Raw genomic sequence first — 17,870 nt, forward strand, 5'->3', positions numbered from 1 at the left:
GAAACCTCTCAATGATGACAGTATAATCTCCAAAATGAATAAAAACTTAAAATGCACTGTTCCAAATTATTAGGCACAGTAGAATTTCTAAACATTTGATATGTTTTAAAGAACTGAAAATGCTCATTTGTGGAATTTGCAGCATTAGGAGGTCACATTCACTGAACAAAAAGCTATTTAACTCCAAAACATCCTAACAGGCCAAGTTACATGTTCATATAGGAACCCTTCTTTGATATCACCTTCACAATTCTTGCATCCATTGAAATTGTGAGTTTTTGGAGAGATTCTGCTTGTATTTCTATGCATGAAGTCAGAATAGCCTCCCAGAGCTGCTGTTTTGATGTGAACTGCCTCCCACCCTCATAGATCTTTTGCTTGATGATACTCCAAAGGTTCTCTATAGGGTTGAGGTCAGGGGAAGATGGTGGCCACACCATGAGTTTATCTCCTTTTATGCCCATAGCAGCCAATGACTCAGAGGTATTCTTTGCAGCATGAGATGGGGCATTGTCAGCATGAAGATGATTTTGCTCCTCAAGGCACGTTTCTGCTTTTTATGCCTTGGAAGAAAGTTGTCAGTCTCTATATACTCTATATACTTTGCAGAGGTCATTTTCACCCTTCAGGAACCTTAAAGGGCCCTACCAGCTGTTTCCCCATGATTCCGGCCCAAAACATGACTCCTCCACCTCCTTGCTGACGTCGCAGCCTTGTTGGGACATGGTGACCATACACCAACCATCCACTACTCCATCCATCTGGACCATCCAGGGTTGCTCAACACTCATCAGTAAACAAGAATGTTTGGAAATTAGTCTTCATGTATGTCTGGGCCCAATACAACCATTTCTGCTTGTGAACACTGTTTAAGGGTGGCCGAATGGTAGGTTTATGCACCACAGCAAGCCTTTGAAGGAGCCTACACCTTGAGGTTCCAGGGACTCCAGAGGCACCAGCAGCTTCAAATATCTGTTTGCTGCTTTGTAATGGCTTTTTAGCAGCTGCTCTCTTAATCTGATGAACTTGCCTGACAGAAATCTTCCTCATTATGCCTTTATCAGCACAAACACATCTGTGCTCAGATACAGCCACAAATCTCTTAACAGTACGATGATCACGCTTAAGTTTTCAGGAAATTTCTAATGTTTTCATCCCTTCACCAAGGCATTGCACTATTTGATGCTTTTCAGCAGCAGAGAGATCCTTTTTCTTTCCCATGTTACCGTACTTGAAAACTGTGACCTGCTTAATAATGTGGAACATCATTTTTAAGAAGTTTTCCTTTAATTAGAATCACCTGAAAAACTAATTATCCCATGTGTTTAAGATTGATTTCAGTGATCCATTGAGCCCTGAGACACAATACCATCCATGAGTTTATTTGAAAAACAAAACAATTAAATCTTTATCACACTTAAATCCAATTTGCATAATAATTTGGAACACAGTGTATATTTGGCCCACAACACTGGGTGTGTTCCCCGAGTATATTTGGCCCAGCATCACCCGTTCAACTAGATCGACATCGATAAAGTTGAAAGTAATGATGGAGGAGGGAGCTTCGGCTGACGATTCTTCTCCCATCATTTTCTGTCTGACGTATCAGTGTAGCGGGTGTGATGACGTCATTACAACGTGCCCGATGTGCCAAGATATGCAGAAGATTTAAAGACACAATGATGAGATTGGGACAGGCAGAGGTATTTTATTTTATCTTTTTTTTTGGTACCCATTATGCTGTATGGAGCATTGTGTGTGGTGTCCATTATACTGCATGGAGCACTATGTGGTGCGCAGTATACTGTATGGAGCACTGTGTGGTGCGTTCAATATACTTTATGGAGCACTGCGTGTGGTGTGTTCAATATACTTTATGGAGCACTGCATGTGGTGTGTTCAATATACTTTATGGAGCACTGCATGTGGTGTGTTCAATATACTTTATGGAGCACTGTGTGTGGTGTGTCCAATATACTTTATGGAGCACTGTGTGGTGTGCACATTATACTGTATGGAGCACTGTGTGTGGTGTGTCCAATATACTGTATGGAGCGCTGTGTGTGGTGTGCCCATTATACTGTATGGAGCGCTGTGTGTGGTGTGCCCATTATACTGTATGGAGCACTGTGTGTGGTGTGTCCAATATACTGTATGGAGCACTGTGTGTGGTGTGTCCAATATACTTTATGGAGCACTGTGTGTGGTGTGTCCAATATACTTTATGGAGCACTGTGTGGTGTGCACATTATACTGTATGGAGCACTGCGTGTGGTGTGCCCATTATACTGTATGGAGCACTGCGTGTGGTGTGCCCATTAAACTGTATGGAGCACTGTGTGTGGTGTGCCCATTATACTGTATGGAGCACTGTGTGTGGTGTGCCCATTATACTGTATGGAGCACTGTGTGTGGTGTGCCCATTATACTGTATGGAGCACTGTGTGTGGTGTGCCCATTATACTGTATGGAGCACTGTGTGTGGTGTGCCCATTATACTGTATGGAGCACTGTGTGTGGTGTGCCCATTATACTGTATGGAGCACTGTGTGTGGTGTGCCCAATATACTGTATGGAGCGCTGTGTATGGTGTGCACATTATACTGTATGGAGCACTGCGTGTGGTGTGCCCATTATACTGTATGGAGCACTGCGTGTGGTGTGCCCATTAAACTGTATGGAGCACTGTGTGTGGTGTGCCCATTATACTGTATGGAGCACTGTGTGTGGTGTGCCCATTATACTGTATGGAGCACTGTGTGTGGTGTGCCCAATATACTGTATGGAGCACTGTGTGTGGTGTGCTTATTATACTGTATGGGGTCATTCCATGGTAACTTACGCTACATTCTCAAGCCAAAGACTGGCTACAGACTGTTCTTTGAAGGCAGGCACAAAAAGTAGTGAATGTATATTGTACATTAAACTATTCTCAATAGATTTCCACACAGTTTGATTTTTCAACAATAAAATTAAATATAAATTACATTGTTATTACTTGGTAACTTACGTTACAAAAAAAAAGGAAAGGCAATTGTCCTTCATAAGTCTGCCAAATTTTCTGTTCTGGTAAACAGGGGAGAAGCACTATTTTTATTGTATTCAAACACCATAGTCCCAGCAACTTTAAAAAATTATTTTACCCTCTCAAGTTAAAATCAACAGTTTTTATTACAAGAAATATAGATAACTTAAGTTACTGCACAGTATAGTAACTATCGTTACTAAGCTGATGGTAACTTACGTTACAATGTTACCATCCATTGGATTAAACTTATTGTAAGGTAACATAAGTTACTATATTGTGTTGTAACGTAAGCTACCATGGAATGACCCTGTGGAGCACTGTGTGGTGTGCCCATTATACTGTATGGAGCGCTGTGTGTGGTGTGTCCAATATACTTTATGGAGCACTGTGTGTGGTGTGTCCAATATACTGTATGAAGCACTGTGTGTGGTGTATCCAATGTACTGTATGAAGCACTGTGTGTGGTGTGTCCAATGTACTGTATGAAGCACTGTGTGTGCTGTGTCCAATATACTTTATGGAGCATTGTGTGTGGTGTGTCCAATATACTTTATGGAGCACTGTGTGTGGTGTGTCCAATATACTGTATGGAGCGCTGTGTGTGGTGTGCCCATTATACTGTATGGAGCACTGTGTGTGGTGTGTCTAATATACTGTATGGAGCGCTGTGTGTGGTGTGCCCATTATACTGTATGAAGCACTGTGTGTGGTGTGTCCAATATACTTTATGGAGCATTGTGTGTGGTGTGTCCAATATACTTTATGGAGCACTGTGTGTGGTGTGTCCAATATACTGTATGGAGCGCTTTGTGTGGTGTGCCCATTATACTGTATGGAGCACTGTGTGTGGTGTGTCCAATATACTGTATGGAGCGCTGTGTATGGTGTGCCCATTATACTGTATGGAGCACTGTGTGTGGTGTGTCCAATATACTTTATGGAGCACTGTGTGGTGTGCACATTATACTGTATGGAGCACTGTGTGTGGTGTGTCCAATATACTTTATGGAGCACTGTGGTGTGCACATTATACTGTATGGAGCACTGCGTGTGGTGTGCCCATTATACTGTATGGAGCACTGTTTGTGGTGTGTCCAATATACTGTATGGAGCAGTGTGTGTGGTGTGTCCAATATACTGTATTGAGCACTGTGTGTGGTGTGCCCAATATACTGTATGGAGCGCTGTGTGTGGTGTGCCCAATATACTGTATGGAGCGCTGTGTGTGGTGTGTCCATTATACTGTATGGAGCACTGTGTGTGGTGTGCCCATTATACTGTATGGGGTCATTCCATGGTAACTTACTTTACATTCACAAGCCAAAGACTGGCTACAGACTGTTCTTTGAAGGCAGGCACAAAAAGGAGTGAATGTATATTGTACATTAAACTATTCTCAATAGATTTCCACACAGTTTGATTTTTCAACAATAAAATTAAATATAAATTATAGTGTTATTACTTGGTAACTTACGTTACAAAAAAAAGGAAAGGCAATTGTCCTTCATAAGTCTGCCAAATTTTCTGTTCTGGTAAACAGGGGAGAAGCACTATTTTTATTGTATTCAAACACCATAAGTCCCAGCAACTTAAAAAAATTATTTTAACCTCTCAAGTTAAAATCAACAGTTTTTATTACAAGAAATATAGATAACTTAAGTTACCGCACAGTATAGTAACTTTCGTTACTAAGCTGATGGTAACTTACGTTACAATGTTACCATCCATTGGATTAAACTTATCGTAAGGTAAGGTAACATAAGTTACTGTATTGTGTTGTAACGTAAGCTACCATGGAATGACCCTATGGAGCACTGTTTGGTGTGCACATTATACTGTATGGAGCACTGTGTGTGGTGTGCACATTATACTGTATGAAGCACTGTGTGTGGTGTGCACATTATACTGTATGGAGCACTGTGTGTGGTGTGCACATTATACTGTATGGAGCACTGTGTGTGGTGTGCACATTATACTGTATGGAGCACTGTGTGTGGTGTGTACATTATACTGTATGGAGCACTGTGTGGTGTGCACATTATACTATATGGAGCACTGTGTGTGGTGTGCACATTATACTGTATGGAGCACTGTGTGTGGTGTGTCCAATATACTGTATGGAGCGCTGTGTGTGGTGTGCCCATTATACTGTATGGAGCGCTGTGTGTGGTGTGCACATTATACTGTATGGAGCCCTGTGTGTGGTGTGCCCATTATACTGTAGGGAACCCTGTGTGTGGTGTGTCCAATATACTGTATGGAGCGCTGTGTGTGGTGTGTACATTATACTGTATGGAGCGCTGTGTGTGGTGTGTCCATTATACTGTATGGAGGGCAATGCAGGGCCTTGGTTATACTGTATGGAGCACTGTGTGTGGTGCCCATTATACTGTATGGAGCAATGCAGGGCCCTCATACTGTACGAAGCTCTGTATGTGGTGCCAATTATACTGTAGGAAGCACTTTGTGGTGCCCATTATACTGTAGGGAGCACCTTGCAGTGTCCATTATACTGTAGGGAGCACTGTGCGGTGCCCATTATACTGTAGGGAGCACTGTGCGGTGCCCATTATACTGTAGGGTGCACTGTGCGGTGCCCATTATACTGTAGGGTGCACTGTGTGGTGCCCATTTTACTGTAGGGAGCACTGTGTGGTACCCATTATAATGTAGGGAGCACCGTGTGTGGTGCCCATTATACTGTATGTAGCAATTTTTGGGAAATTATACTGTATGGAGGGCTGTGTGGGAATTGCAGTTGAAGAATCATACTAAACCTCTCTCCCCAAAGCCTGTTTTCACCTTCCTGACCAGGCCGATTTTTACATTTCTGACCACTGTCACTTTGAGGTTATAACTCTGGAATGCTTCAATGGATCCCACTGATTCTGACAATGTTTTCTCGTGACGTATCATACTTCATGATAGTGGTAACATTTCTTTGATATGACTTGCGTTTATTTTTATTTTATTTTTAATTTTTATGCCCTTAAATCAGAGAGTCATATCACACCATATAGTTAATAAATAACATTTCCCACATGTCTGCTTTACATCAGCACATTTTTTTGAAACATTATTTTTTTGTTGGAAAGTTATAAGGGATAAAAGTTGACCAGCGATTTCTCATTTTTACAACAAAATTTGCAAAACCATTTTTAGGGACCACCTGATATTTGTTTTTTTTCCGTCATATAGGCCCCTCAAAGTCACTTCAAAAGTGACACCATTCTAAAAACTGCACCCCTCAAGTAACTGAAAACCACATTCAAGAAGTTTATTAACCCTTTAGGTGCTACACAGGAATTTTTGGAATTTAGAAGGAAAAAATAAACTTTTTTTTTTTTCATAAAAAATTTCCTTTAGAAATTAGAATTTTTTTTTACTGTCACAAGGGTAACAGGAGAAAATGGACAATACAATTTGTCGTGCAATTTTTCCTGAGCATACCGATACCATTTCATTTCTTGAATGTAAAATTTGCTGGCCTATTTAGCGGGCGCTATGTCATGTTTGGAGAGCGCATGATGTGCCTAAACAGTGGAAACCCCCAACAAGTGACACCATTTTGGAAACTAGACCCCTTTGGGAACTTATCTAGATGCTAGATGTGTATTAAAACCTTGATCCCCCAGGTGCTTCACAGAAGTTTATAGTGTAGAGCAGTGAAAATATAAAAAAAATCTATTTTTTTCCCCAAAAAATCCTTTATGTTCAAATTTTGAATTTTCATAACGGTAAAAGGAGAAATTGCTCTGTACAATTTGTTGTGCAATTTCTCCTGAATGTGTAGATACCCAATATGTGGAGGAAAACCACTGTTTGGGCGCACGGCAGGGCTTGGACGGGAAGGAGCGCCATTTCACTTTTTGAATGTAAAATTTACTGGAATGATTAGCGGATGCCATGTCGTGTTTTGAGAGCCCCTGATGTGCCTAAACAGTGGAAACTCCCAACAAGTGACCCCATTATGGAAACTAGACCCCCCAAGGAGCTTATCTAGATGTGTATTGAACACATTAAGCCCCCAGGCGCTTCACAGAAGTTTAAAATGTTAACCCATGAAAATAAAAAAAATCACATTTTTCCTGCAAAATCTTAAGCTCCAAATTTTGTATTTTCACAAGGGTAACAGTAGAAAATGGACCCCAAAAATTGTTTTGCAATTTCTCCTGAGTTCACCGATACCCCATATATGCTCGAAAACTACTTTTGAGGCACAGTGCAAAGCTCAGAAGGGAAGTAGCGCCATATTACAGTGCAGATTTTGCTGCACTGGTTTGAGGGTGCCATGTCACATTGGCAGAGCCCCTGAGGTGCCAGAACAGCAGAAATTCCGCCCCCCCCCCATAAGTGACCCCATTTTACAAACTAAAGCTCTTAATGAATTCATCTAGGGGTGCAGTGATTATATTGTTGCCACAGGTGTGTCACAGAATTTTATACCATTGGGCAGTGAATTAAAAGTAATGTACATTTTTACCACCAAAATTGTTAGCCCCAAATTTAATATTTTCATACTGGGAAAAAGGTAAAAATGGCACCAAAATTTGTTCCACAATTTCTGCTGAATGTAGAAATATCCCATATGTGGCTGTACAGTACTGCTTAGCTATACGGAGGGCGGAGTGCTATTTGCCTCCTGGAGTGCAGATTTTCTTAGAATAGTATGCGGACTCCATATACAGAGCCCCTAATGCTAGAAAAGCAGAATCCCCCTTCAAGTGACCCCATTTTGGAAATGATACTCCTTTGGGAATTTATCTACAGATGTAGTGACGATTTTAACTCCATGGATGTTTTTCAGAAACCAGCAGCAGTGAAAGTTGCTGAGTGGATGTTGCAAACTGCCGTTGTAGTGACCAGTACATTGCAGTCGTACGTTATGCAAAGTTCATGCTTCTGGAGACACGCATCTGTAGGTTAGGCGGGCTCTCATCACTACAGAAATGCAAACATGTGGGTGCTAAATGTGGTTTAGGCACACTGGGGCTCAGAAGGGAGAGGAGACATTTGGATTTGGGAGTGGAGAATTTTCTGAATTTCTTTTGGGGAGCGAGAAGCCATTTTGCTTTTCCTGAGCCTTTCTGCTACCGGTAACGTGGAAGCCCCTATATTTCCGTTAACAAATGACAGACCTGAGTAGGGGCTTGCTTTTTTGGGGATTGATTTGAACCTTTTATTGGGAACATTTCTCATAACATTTATCCGGGGCTCTATGCTGAGCACTTACATTGTGGTTTCCATCTACATCGCTGAGTGACGTGACAGATAAAACCACAGATGGATCCATTCACTATAATGAGGCAGCAGATTTACTCTGGACTCCGTCTGGCCTCTGTTCAGCTGTGTCCTTTTTTCAGAAGTGCACAAAACTGTGGCCGATGGCACTTTTATGCAATCTTAAAAAGACAGACTCCGCCGGATCATAGGTCCTATGACGTTCACAGTGCCTCCATCTGCCTCATAATAGGGAATCTTCTGCCAGAGGTACCATCTGAATCACGCATTTCAGAGATTTACACGGAAAACTCACGGTGTAAGCGCTCTGCGCAGAGAAATGTGCGCCGAGCCTAACTACAATCTTTGGGAGACAGAATGAAAAAAACAACAGCATGTGAAGAATTGGTTTCATTTATTTTTTACGCCGTTCCTCTTGTGGTATAAGTGATTAGGTGACTTTATTCTGTGGGTCAGTGTGATTACAGCGATACCAGATTTATATCTTGTTTTTTATGTTTGGCTGCTGTCACACACTAAGGGTATGTGCACACGTCAGGATTTCTTGCAGAAATTTTCCTGACAAAATCCGGACATTTTTGCCAGAAATCCGCATGCGTTTTTTTTTTTTTGCGCGTTTTTTACGCTTTTTTTTTTGCGTTTTTTTTCCTGACACTCCAATTTCATTGGAAATCCGCAAAAAATCTGCAAAAATAATGAGCATGTTGCTTCTTTTTCCGGAATGCGTTTTTTTGCGGAAAAAAAAAGCAACATTTGCACAAAAAATGCGGAATGCATTCTAAATGATAGGATGCATAATCTATGCGTTTTTAATGCGGTATTGTAGCGTTTTTATCAGGGAAATCCGCAAAAAAAACGCAAAAATTCCTGAAGAAATCCTGAAGTGTGCACATACCCTAAAAGACGCTTTGTATTGCGACAAGTTTTTGCATCACCACATTTTGAGAGCTATTATTTTTACATATTTCGGCCCACAGAGTCATGTTATGGCTTGTTTTTTGTGGGACGAGCTGACGTTTTTATTGGCATCATTTTTGGGCATTTGACTTTTTTGATTGCTTTCTATTCCGATTTTTGGGAGACAGAATGAACAAAAATCAGCAAATCAGGTATTGGCTTTTTTTATACCGTTCTACTTGTGGTAAAATTGGTAAAGCAACTTTATTCTTCGGGTCAGTGCGATTACAGCGATACCCAATGATATATTTCTTTATGTTTTGGCGCTTTTACACAATAAAAGGTATTTTATAGAAAAAATAATTATTTTTGCATCATTTTATTTTGTGAGCTATAACGTTTTTATTTTTATGCTGATGGAGCTTTATGACGGCTTGTTTTTTGCGGGACAAGATGACGTTTTCAGCAGTACCATGTTTATTTACATTCGCCTTTTTGATCACGTGTTATTCCACTTTTTGGTTGGTATGATTATAAAGCATTGTTTTTTGCCTCGTTTTTTATTTATTTTTTTACAGTGTTTATTGAAAGGGTTAACTAGTGGGACAGTTTTATAGAGCGGGTCGTTACTGGAGATACTATATATGTGTACTTTTTTTTTTTTTTTATTTATTTATATAAATATATTTATTGGAACAATATTTAATTTTTTTTTCCCTTTGAGGATTTTGTAAAAAATATTTTAACACTTATTTTAATAATTTTTTTTTTTTGTACTTTTTCAGATTGTCCCATCATTGTACTACATCAGATCGCAGATCAATGCATCTGCAATGCAGAACATCGAAGCAGCGACTGACAGGCAGGGAAGGAGGCATCTCAGGTCCTGCTCTCTGAAGGCATTGGGTAACCACCTTCCCTGAAGGACCCCACGGCCACCTTGGGGTCGGGGGTCTCCATGGAAACCATCAGGACAACGTGATTGCATTGCGTTGTCCTGATGGAAGCACGCAGGGAATGAGTTCTACTGACAGCACTACTGACAGTGGCATCGGAGGGGTTAAATACCCGTGATCGGTGCTAGCACCGATTGTGGGCATTGCTGCGGGGTGTCAGCTCTAACACAGAACTGACACCCGCACACAATCGTCGTGGTGCTCAGCTTGAGGCCAAGCGATCGTGTCACTGTACAGTACTGCTTTTGGAGAGAGCGCAAGTCCCGCAGAGCAGTACATGTGCGGCTCATGTCGGAAGGGGTTAATGGGTGGTGACCATTCTATGTCGAGGGGCATTGAGGGAGGTTGTACAGTAGTATCATCATACCATGCGTGTGGAGTAATTCACTGTGGGGGGTATCATACCATGTTTGGGGGCACTTTTGTTTTTGTCATACTTTATCTGTTCTATTCAAGGTTTTTTGTCCTTTATTACATATTTAAATTGAGCCATATGCTTTTTACTGCTCTTAGATAACCTATATTATTCCAACATTTTATTCTCAGATCTATTCATTAAAATGTACTTTGTTTTGTAGGACAACCCCGTTAAATTAGTTTCCATATGAAAAATGTTGTTCTATTTGATAATCAGGAAAAACGTCCTTAATTGTAGACTTTTTTTTCTAATAAATATTAAGGTTGTCACGCGACATAGTCCAAGCTTTTAATTCTGGCCCTCTATGTATTTGAGTTTGATGTCCCTGATCTAAACAGACTGTCTTATGATATGTTCTCATGCAAATTACTAAGTTATTAGATGCCAAATGAAATAGATAGAGCTGGGTTTTACACCTTTTTGACAACTAATTTTTTTTATTTCTGCATTTGCGCTTCAGCAGCTTTGATGGGACTGACCTATTGTGACCTCTTCTTACGTCAAGTGAATGGAAGATAAGCTGCAGTACTTGCCGGCGTCCAACAGCCCATGTGCAGAGCTGGGATGTTGCACTCCTTACGTTTTTACGTTCGCCGCTGTCAGAGCAGATATCAGGTAATTGGTGAGGGTGCTGTGTCAGGTCCCCACCCAACTCGTAGTGATGTCCTATCCTGCTTATATGTCATTGTTAGTCCTGGACAACTCATTTGATTTATTTTTTCTTAATTAACTTGGCTGTGTGTGGTCTTGTATTTAGTGGGCTTTGTAATCACAACTTTCCCACTTTTGACTCCAGTGATCTAATGGTTTAAGAATTGGGTTCAGTGAACTAAATCAGAATTAAAGTAGCCGCTTGACGGTCATAAAACACCAGCACTAACTCCAGGTTGGTACTGACCGATTGTGGTAGAAGCTCCCTCATTGGCTGCTGTCAGAAGACGTCTTGGTAATCATTCAGATGTAAAATAAACCTACAAAGATTACATGTATAATTGTATTATAGTTTAATTTCAATCATGTATTATACCTTGAAGAACATACTGTTCGCTGAACTTGACTCGTCCTCATGTTACTTCTCTGGCCTCACATTTCACAGTAACAGCCTGACACGTATATAGCAGAGAAGTTTTTAATTAAAGGGAACCTGTCACCCCACCCCCTCCCAGGCATTTTTAACAAAAAGAGCCACCTTGTGCAGCAGTAATGCTGCATTCTGACAAGGTGGCTCTTTTAGTTCTGGGTGCTGTAACTGCCGAAATAATCAGTTTTATAATTTGTCCTAAATACCTTGTCTTCAGACAAGGAGGCAGGCCTTTCCCCCCTGCTGCAGACACCACACAGCCGTCACTCAAATCTTCTTGGCGGCGCCGGGCGCCGCCTCCTCAGTGCTGTTTTGAAAATAGCCGGCGCCTGCGCTCTTTTCTCCTGCCTTGGGCAGGCGCAGTGAGCGCTGCCCGTCTTTCCTCATATGCAGTCTCGGTGACTGCGCCTGTACGGCCGCCCTGCTTGTGAATCCCAGCCCCGCAATGTGAATAAATCATAAGTCACAGCGGGGCTGGGATTCACAAGCAGGGTGGCCGCACAGGCGCAGTCACCGAGACTGCATATGAGGAAAGACGGGCAGCGCTCACTGCGCCTGCCCAAGGCAGGAGGAAAGAGCGCAGGCGCCGGCTATTTTCAAAACAGCGCTGAGGAGGCGGCGCCGCCAAGAAGATTTGAGTGACGGCTGTGTGGTGTCTGCAGCAGGGGGGAAAGGCCTGCCTCATTGTCTGAAGACAAGGTATTTAGGACACATTATAAAACTGATTATTTCGGCAGTTACAGCACCCAGAACTAAAAGAGCCACCTTGTCAGAATGCAGCATTACTGCTGCACAAGGTGGCTCTTTTAGTTAAAAACGCCTGGGGGGAGGTGACAGGTACCCTTTAACCCCTTCCCGACCTTTGACGCATACGCTGCGTCATGAAAGTCGGTGCCTTCCCGACCTGTGACGCAGCGTATGCGTCATGGAGGGATCGCGCTCCTGCAGATCGGGTGAAAGGGTTAACTCCAATTTCACCCGATCTCCAGGAACAGGGGGAGTGGTGCTTCAGCCCAGGGGGGGTGGCTTCACCCCCCCGTGGCTACGATCGCTCTGATTGGCAGTTTCACTTTCAACAGCCAATCAGAGCGATTTGTAATATTTCACCCAAAAAAACGGTGAAATATTACAATCCAGCCATGGCCGATGCTGCAATATCATCGGCCATGGCTGGAAAACCTAATCTGCCCCCACCCCACCCCACCGATCGCCCCCCCAGTGCTCCGGTGCGCGGTCCGCCCCCCTAATTCGTTCTGTCCGCTCCTCCGTCCTCCTGTCCGCTGCCCCCGTGCTCCGGTGCCCCCTCCCTGTGCTCCGGTCCCCCCCCCCCCCTGTGCTCCGGTTCCCCCCCCGTGATCCGATCACCCCCCCTTCATACTTACCGGGCCTCCCGATGTCCGTCCGGCTTCTCCATGGGCGCCGCCATCTTCCAATATGGCGGGCGCATGCGCACTGCGCCCGCAGAGTCTGCCGGCTGGCAGATTCATTTCAGAAGTATTTTGATCACTGCGATATAGCCTATCGCAGTGATCAAAATGAAAAAAAAAGTAAATGACCCCCCTTTATCACCCCCATAGGGACAATAATAAAAATAAATAAAATATATATTTTTTTTTCTGCTAGGGTTAGGGTTAGAACTAGGGTTAGAATTAGGGTTAGAATTAGGGGTAGGGTTAGGGTTAGGGGTAGGGTTAGGGCATGTGCACACAGTGCGGATTTGGCTGCGAATCCGCAGCGGATCGGCCGCGGATTGGCCGCGGATCCGCAGCGGATTGGCCGCTGCGAATTCGTAGCAGTTTTCCATCAGGTTTACAGTACCATGTACACCTATGGAAAACCAAATCTGCTGTGCCCATGGTGCGGAAAATACCGTGCGGAAACGCTGTGTATTTTCCGCAGCATGTCAATTTTGTGCGGATTCCGCAGCGTTTTACACCTGTTCCTCAATAGGAATCCGCAGGTGAAATCCGCACAAAAAAACACTGGAAATCCGCTGTAAATCCGTAGGTAAAACGCAGTGCCTTTTACCTGTGGATTTTTCAAAAATGGTGCGGAAAAATCTCACACGAATCCGCAAAGTGGGCACATAGCCTTAGGGTTAGGGTTGGAACTAGAGTTAGGGTACCGTCTCACAGTGGCACTTTGATCGCTACGACGGTACGATCTGTGACGTTCCAGGGATATCCATACGATATCGCTGTGTCTGACACGCAGCAGCGATCAGGGACCCTGCTGAGAATCGTACGTCGTAGCAGATCGTTTGGAACTTTCTTTCATCGCTGGATCTCCCGCTGTCATCGCTGGATCGTTGTGTGTGACAGCTATCCAGCGATGCGTTCACTTGTAACCAGGGTAAACATCGGGTTACTAAGCGCAGGGCCGCGCTTAGTAACTCGATGTTTACCGTGGTTACCAGCGTAAAAGTAAAAAAAAAAAAAAAAACGTACATACTCACATTTCGGTGTCCTTCAGGTCCCTTGCCGTCTGCTTCCCGCTCTGACTGTCTGCCGGCCGGCAAGTGAGAGCAGAGCGCAGCGGTGACGTCACCGCTGTGCTGTGCTCTCACTGTACGGCGGCGCTCAGTCAGAGCGGGAAGCAGACGGCAAGGGACCTGAAGGACACCAAAATGTGAGTATGTACGTTTTTTTTTTTTACTTTTACGCTGGTAACCACGGTAAACATCGGGTTACTAAGCGCGGCCCTGCACTTAGTAACCCGATGTTTACCCTGGTTACCCGGGACCTTGGCATCGTTGGTCGCTGGAGAGCGGTCTGTGTGACAGCTCCCCAGCGACCACACAATGACTTTCCAACGATCACGGCCAGGTCGTATCGCTGGTCGTGATCGTTGGTAAATCGTTATGTGAGACGGTACCCTTAGGGTTGGAATTAGGGCTAGGGTTGGAAATAGGGTTAAGATTAGGCTTGTGGTTAGGGTTAAGGATAGGGTTAGGGTTGTGTTGGGGTTACAGTTGTGGGTAGGGTTGGGATTAGGGTTAGGATTAGGGTTGGATTTAGGGTTACGGGTGTGTTGGGGTTAGGGTTGTGGTTAGGGGTGTGTTGGGGTTAGGGTTGTGATTAGGGTTATGGCTACAGTTGGGATTAGGGTTAGGGGTGTGTTGGGGTTAGTGTTGAAGTTAGAATTGAGGGGTTTCCACTGTTTAGGCACATCAGGGGTCTCCAAACGCAACATGGCGCCACCAATGATTCCAGCCAATCTTGCGTTCAAAAAGTCAAATGGTGCGCCCTCCCTTCCAAGCCCCGACGTGCGCCCAAACAGTGGTTTACCCCCACATATGGGATACCAGCGTACTCAGGACAAACTGGGCAACAACTATTGGGGTCCAATTTCTCCTGTTACCCTTGCAAAAATAAAAAATTACTGGCTAAAACATAATTTTGAGGAAAGAACAATTATTTTTTATTTTCACGGCTCTACGTTATAAACTTATGTGAAACACTTGGGGGTTGAAAGTGCTCACCACACATCTAGATAAGATCCTTTTGGGGTCTAGTTTCCAAAATGGGGTCACTTGTGGGGTGTTTCTACTGTTTAGGCACATCAGGGGCTCTGCAAATGCAACGTGACGCCCGCAGACCATTCCATCAAAGTCTGCATTTCAAATGTCACTACTTCCCTTCCGAGCCCTGATGTGCGCCCAAACAGTGGTTTACCCCCACATATGGGGTACCAGCGTACTCACAACAAACTGGGCAACAAATATTGGGGTCCAATTTCTCCTGTTACCCTTGTGAAAATAAACAATTGCTTGCTAAAACATCTTTTTTGAGGAAAGAAAAATGATTTTTTATTTTCACGGCTCTGCGTTGTAAACTTCTGTGAAGCACTTGGGGGTTGAACGTGCTCACCACACATCTAGATAAGTTCCTTGGGGGGTCTAGTTTCCAAAATGGGGTCACTTGTGGGGGGTTTCTACTGTTTAGGCACATCAGGGGCTCTGCAAACATAACATGATTCCCGCAGACCATTCCATCAAAGTCTGCATTCCAAATCGTCACTACTTCCCTTCCGAGCCCCGCCATGTGCCCAAACAGTGGTTTACCCCCACATATGGGGTATCAGCGTACTCAGGAGAAACTGGACAACAACTTTTGGGGTCAAATTTTTCCTGTTACCCTTGGGAAAATTAAAAAATTCTGGGCTAAAAAAATATTTTTGAGGAAAGAAAACACATTTTTTATTTTCACGTCTCTGCGTTATAAACTTCTGTGAAGCACTTGGGGGTTCAAAGTGCTCACCACACATCTAGATAAGTTCCCTTGGGGGTCTAGTTTCCAAAGTGGGGTCAATTGTGGGGAGTTCCTACTGTTTAGGCACATCAGGGGCTCTGCAAACGCAACGTGACGCCCGCAGAGAATTCCATTAAAGTCTGCATTTCAAAACGTCACTACTTCCCTTCCGCTCCCCGACGTGTGCCAAAACAGTGGTTTACCCCCACATATGGGGTATCAGCGTACTCAGGAGAAACTGCACAACGACTTTTGGGGTCCAATTTCTCCTGTTACCCTTGGGAAAATAAAAAATTGTGGGTTAAAAAATAATTTTTGAGGAAAGAAAAATAATTTTATATTTTCATGGCTCTGCGTTATAAACTTCTGTGAAGCACTTGAGGGTTCAAAGTGCTCACCACACATCTAGATTAGTTCCTTGGGAGGTCTAGTTTCCAAAATGGGGTCACTTGTGTGGGAGCTCCAATGTTTAGGCACACAGGGGCTCTCCAAACGCGACATGGTGTCCGCTAATGATTGGAGCTAATTTTCCATTCAAAAAGCCAAATGGCGTGCCTTCCCTTCCGAGCCCTGCCGTGCGCCCAAACAGTGGTTTACCCCCACATATGGGGTATCATCGTACTCAGGACAAACTGGACAACAACATTTGGGGTCCAATTTCTCCTATTATCCTTGGGAAAATAAAAAACTCCGGGCTAAAAATCATTTTTGAGGAAAGAAAAATATTTTTTTATTTTCATGGCTCTGCGTTATAAACTTCTGTGAATTACCTGGGGGTTTTAAGTGCTCACTATACATCTAGATTAGTTCCTTGGGGGGGTCTAGTTTCCAAAATGAGGTCACTTGTAGGGGAGCTCTAATGTTTAGGCACACAGGGGCTCTCCGAACGCAACATGGTGTCCACTAACGATTGGAGCTAATTTTCCATTGAAAAAGTCAAATGGCGCGCCTTCCCTTCCAAGCCTTGCCGTGCACCCAAACAGTGGTTTACCCCCACATATGAGGTATCGGCGTACTCAAGAGAAATTGCCCAACAAATTTTAGGATCCATTTTATCCTGTTGCCCATGTGAAAATGAAAAAATTGAGGCAAAAAAAATTTTTTTGTGAAAAAAAAGTACTTTTTCATTTTTTATGGATCAATTTGTGAAGCACCTGAGAGTTTAAAGTGCTCACTATGCATCTAGATAAGTTCCTTGGGGGGTCTAGTTTCCAAAATGGGGTCACATGTGGGGGAGCTTCAATGTTTAGGCACACAGGGTCTCTCCAAACGCGACATGGTGTCCGCTAACGATGGAGATAATTTTTCATTCAAAAAGTCAAATGGCGCGCCTTCCCTTCCGAGCCTTGCCGTGCACCCAAACAGTGGTTTACCCCCACATATGAGGTATCGGCGTACTCAGGAGAAATTGCCCAACAAATTTTAGGATCCATTTTATCCTGTTGCCTATGTGAAAATGAAAAAATTGAGGCTAAAAAATTTTTTTGTGAAAAAAAAGTACTTTTTCATTTTTACGGATCAATTTGTGAAGCACCTGGGGGATTAAAGTGCTCACTATGCATCTAGATAAGTTCCTTGGGGCGTCTAGTTTCCAAAATGGGGTCACTTGTGGGGGAGCTCCAATGTTTAGGCACACGGGGGCTCTCCAAACGCGACATGGTGTCCGCTAAAGATTGGAGCCAATTTTTCATTGAAAAAGTCAAATGGCGCTCCTTCGCTTCCGAGCCCTGCCGTGCCCACAAACAGTGGTTTACCCCCACATATGAGGTATCAACGTACTCAGGACAAATTGGACAACAACTTTTGTGGTCCAGTTTCTCCTTTTACCCTTGGGAAAATAAAAAAATTGTTGCTAAAAGATCATTTTTGTGACTAAAAAGTTAAATGTTCACTTTTTCCTTCCATGTTGCTTCTGCTGTTGTGAAACACCTGAAGGGTTAATAAACTTCTTGAATGTGGTTTTGAGCACCTTGAGGGGTGCAGTTTTTAGAATGGTGTC

At 43.4% G+C, this 17,870-nt stretch overlaps 1 protein-coding gene across 13 annotated transcripts in view; it reads left to right on the top strand.

Moving 5' to 3' along the window:
• The window catches only part of LOC143764254 (uncharacterized), a 201,317-nt gene that overhangs the window by 14,378 nt on the left and 169,069 nt on the right, over window positions 1–17,870 (top strand). For 12 of the 13 annotated variants that reach the window (XR_013213128.1, XR_013213125.1, XR_013213130.1 and 9 more), the window contains exon 2: window positions 11,001–11,155. Coding sequence is in view for 2 of the 13 variants with exons in the window: in XM_077249670.1 (XP_077105785.1) it covers window positions 11,049–11,155 (107 nt within the window). In the remaining 11 variants the exon portion in view is untranslated. The remainder of the gene's footprint in view (window positions 1–11,000; window positions 11,156–17,870) is intronic. The other variant, XR_013213126.1, reaches the window with a different exon arrangement.

Source organism: Ranitomeya variabilis, chromosome 4 (genome assembly GCF_051348905.1).
Source record: "Ranitomeya variabilis isolate aRanVar5 chromosome 4, aRanVar5.hap1, whole genome shotgun sequence".
Classification (NCBI taxonomy): domain Eukaryota; kingdom Metazoa; phylum Chordata; class Amphibia; order Anura; family Dendrobatidae; genus Ranitomeya; species Ranitomeya variabilis.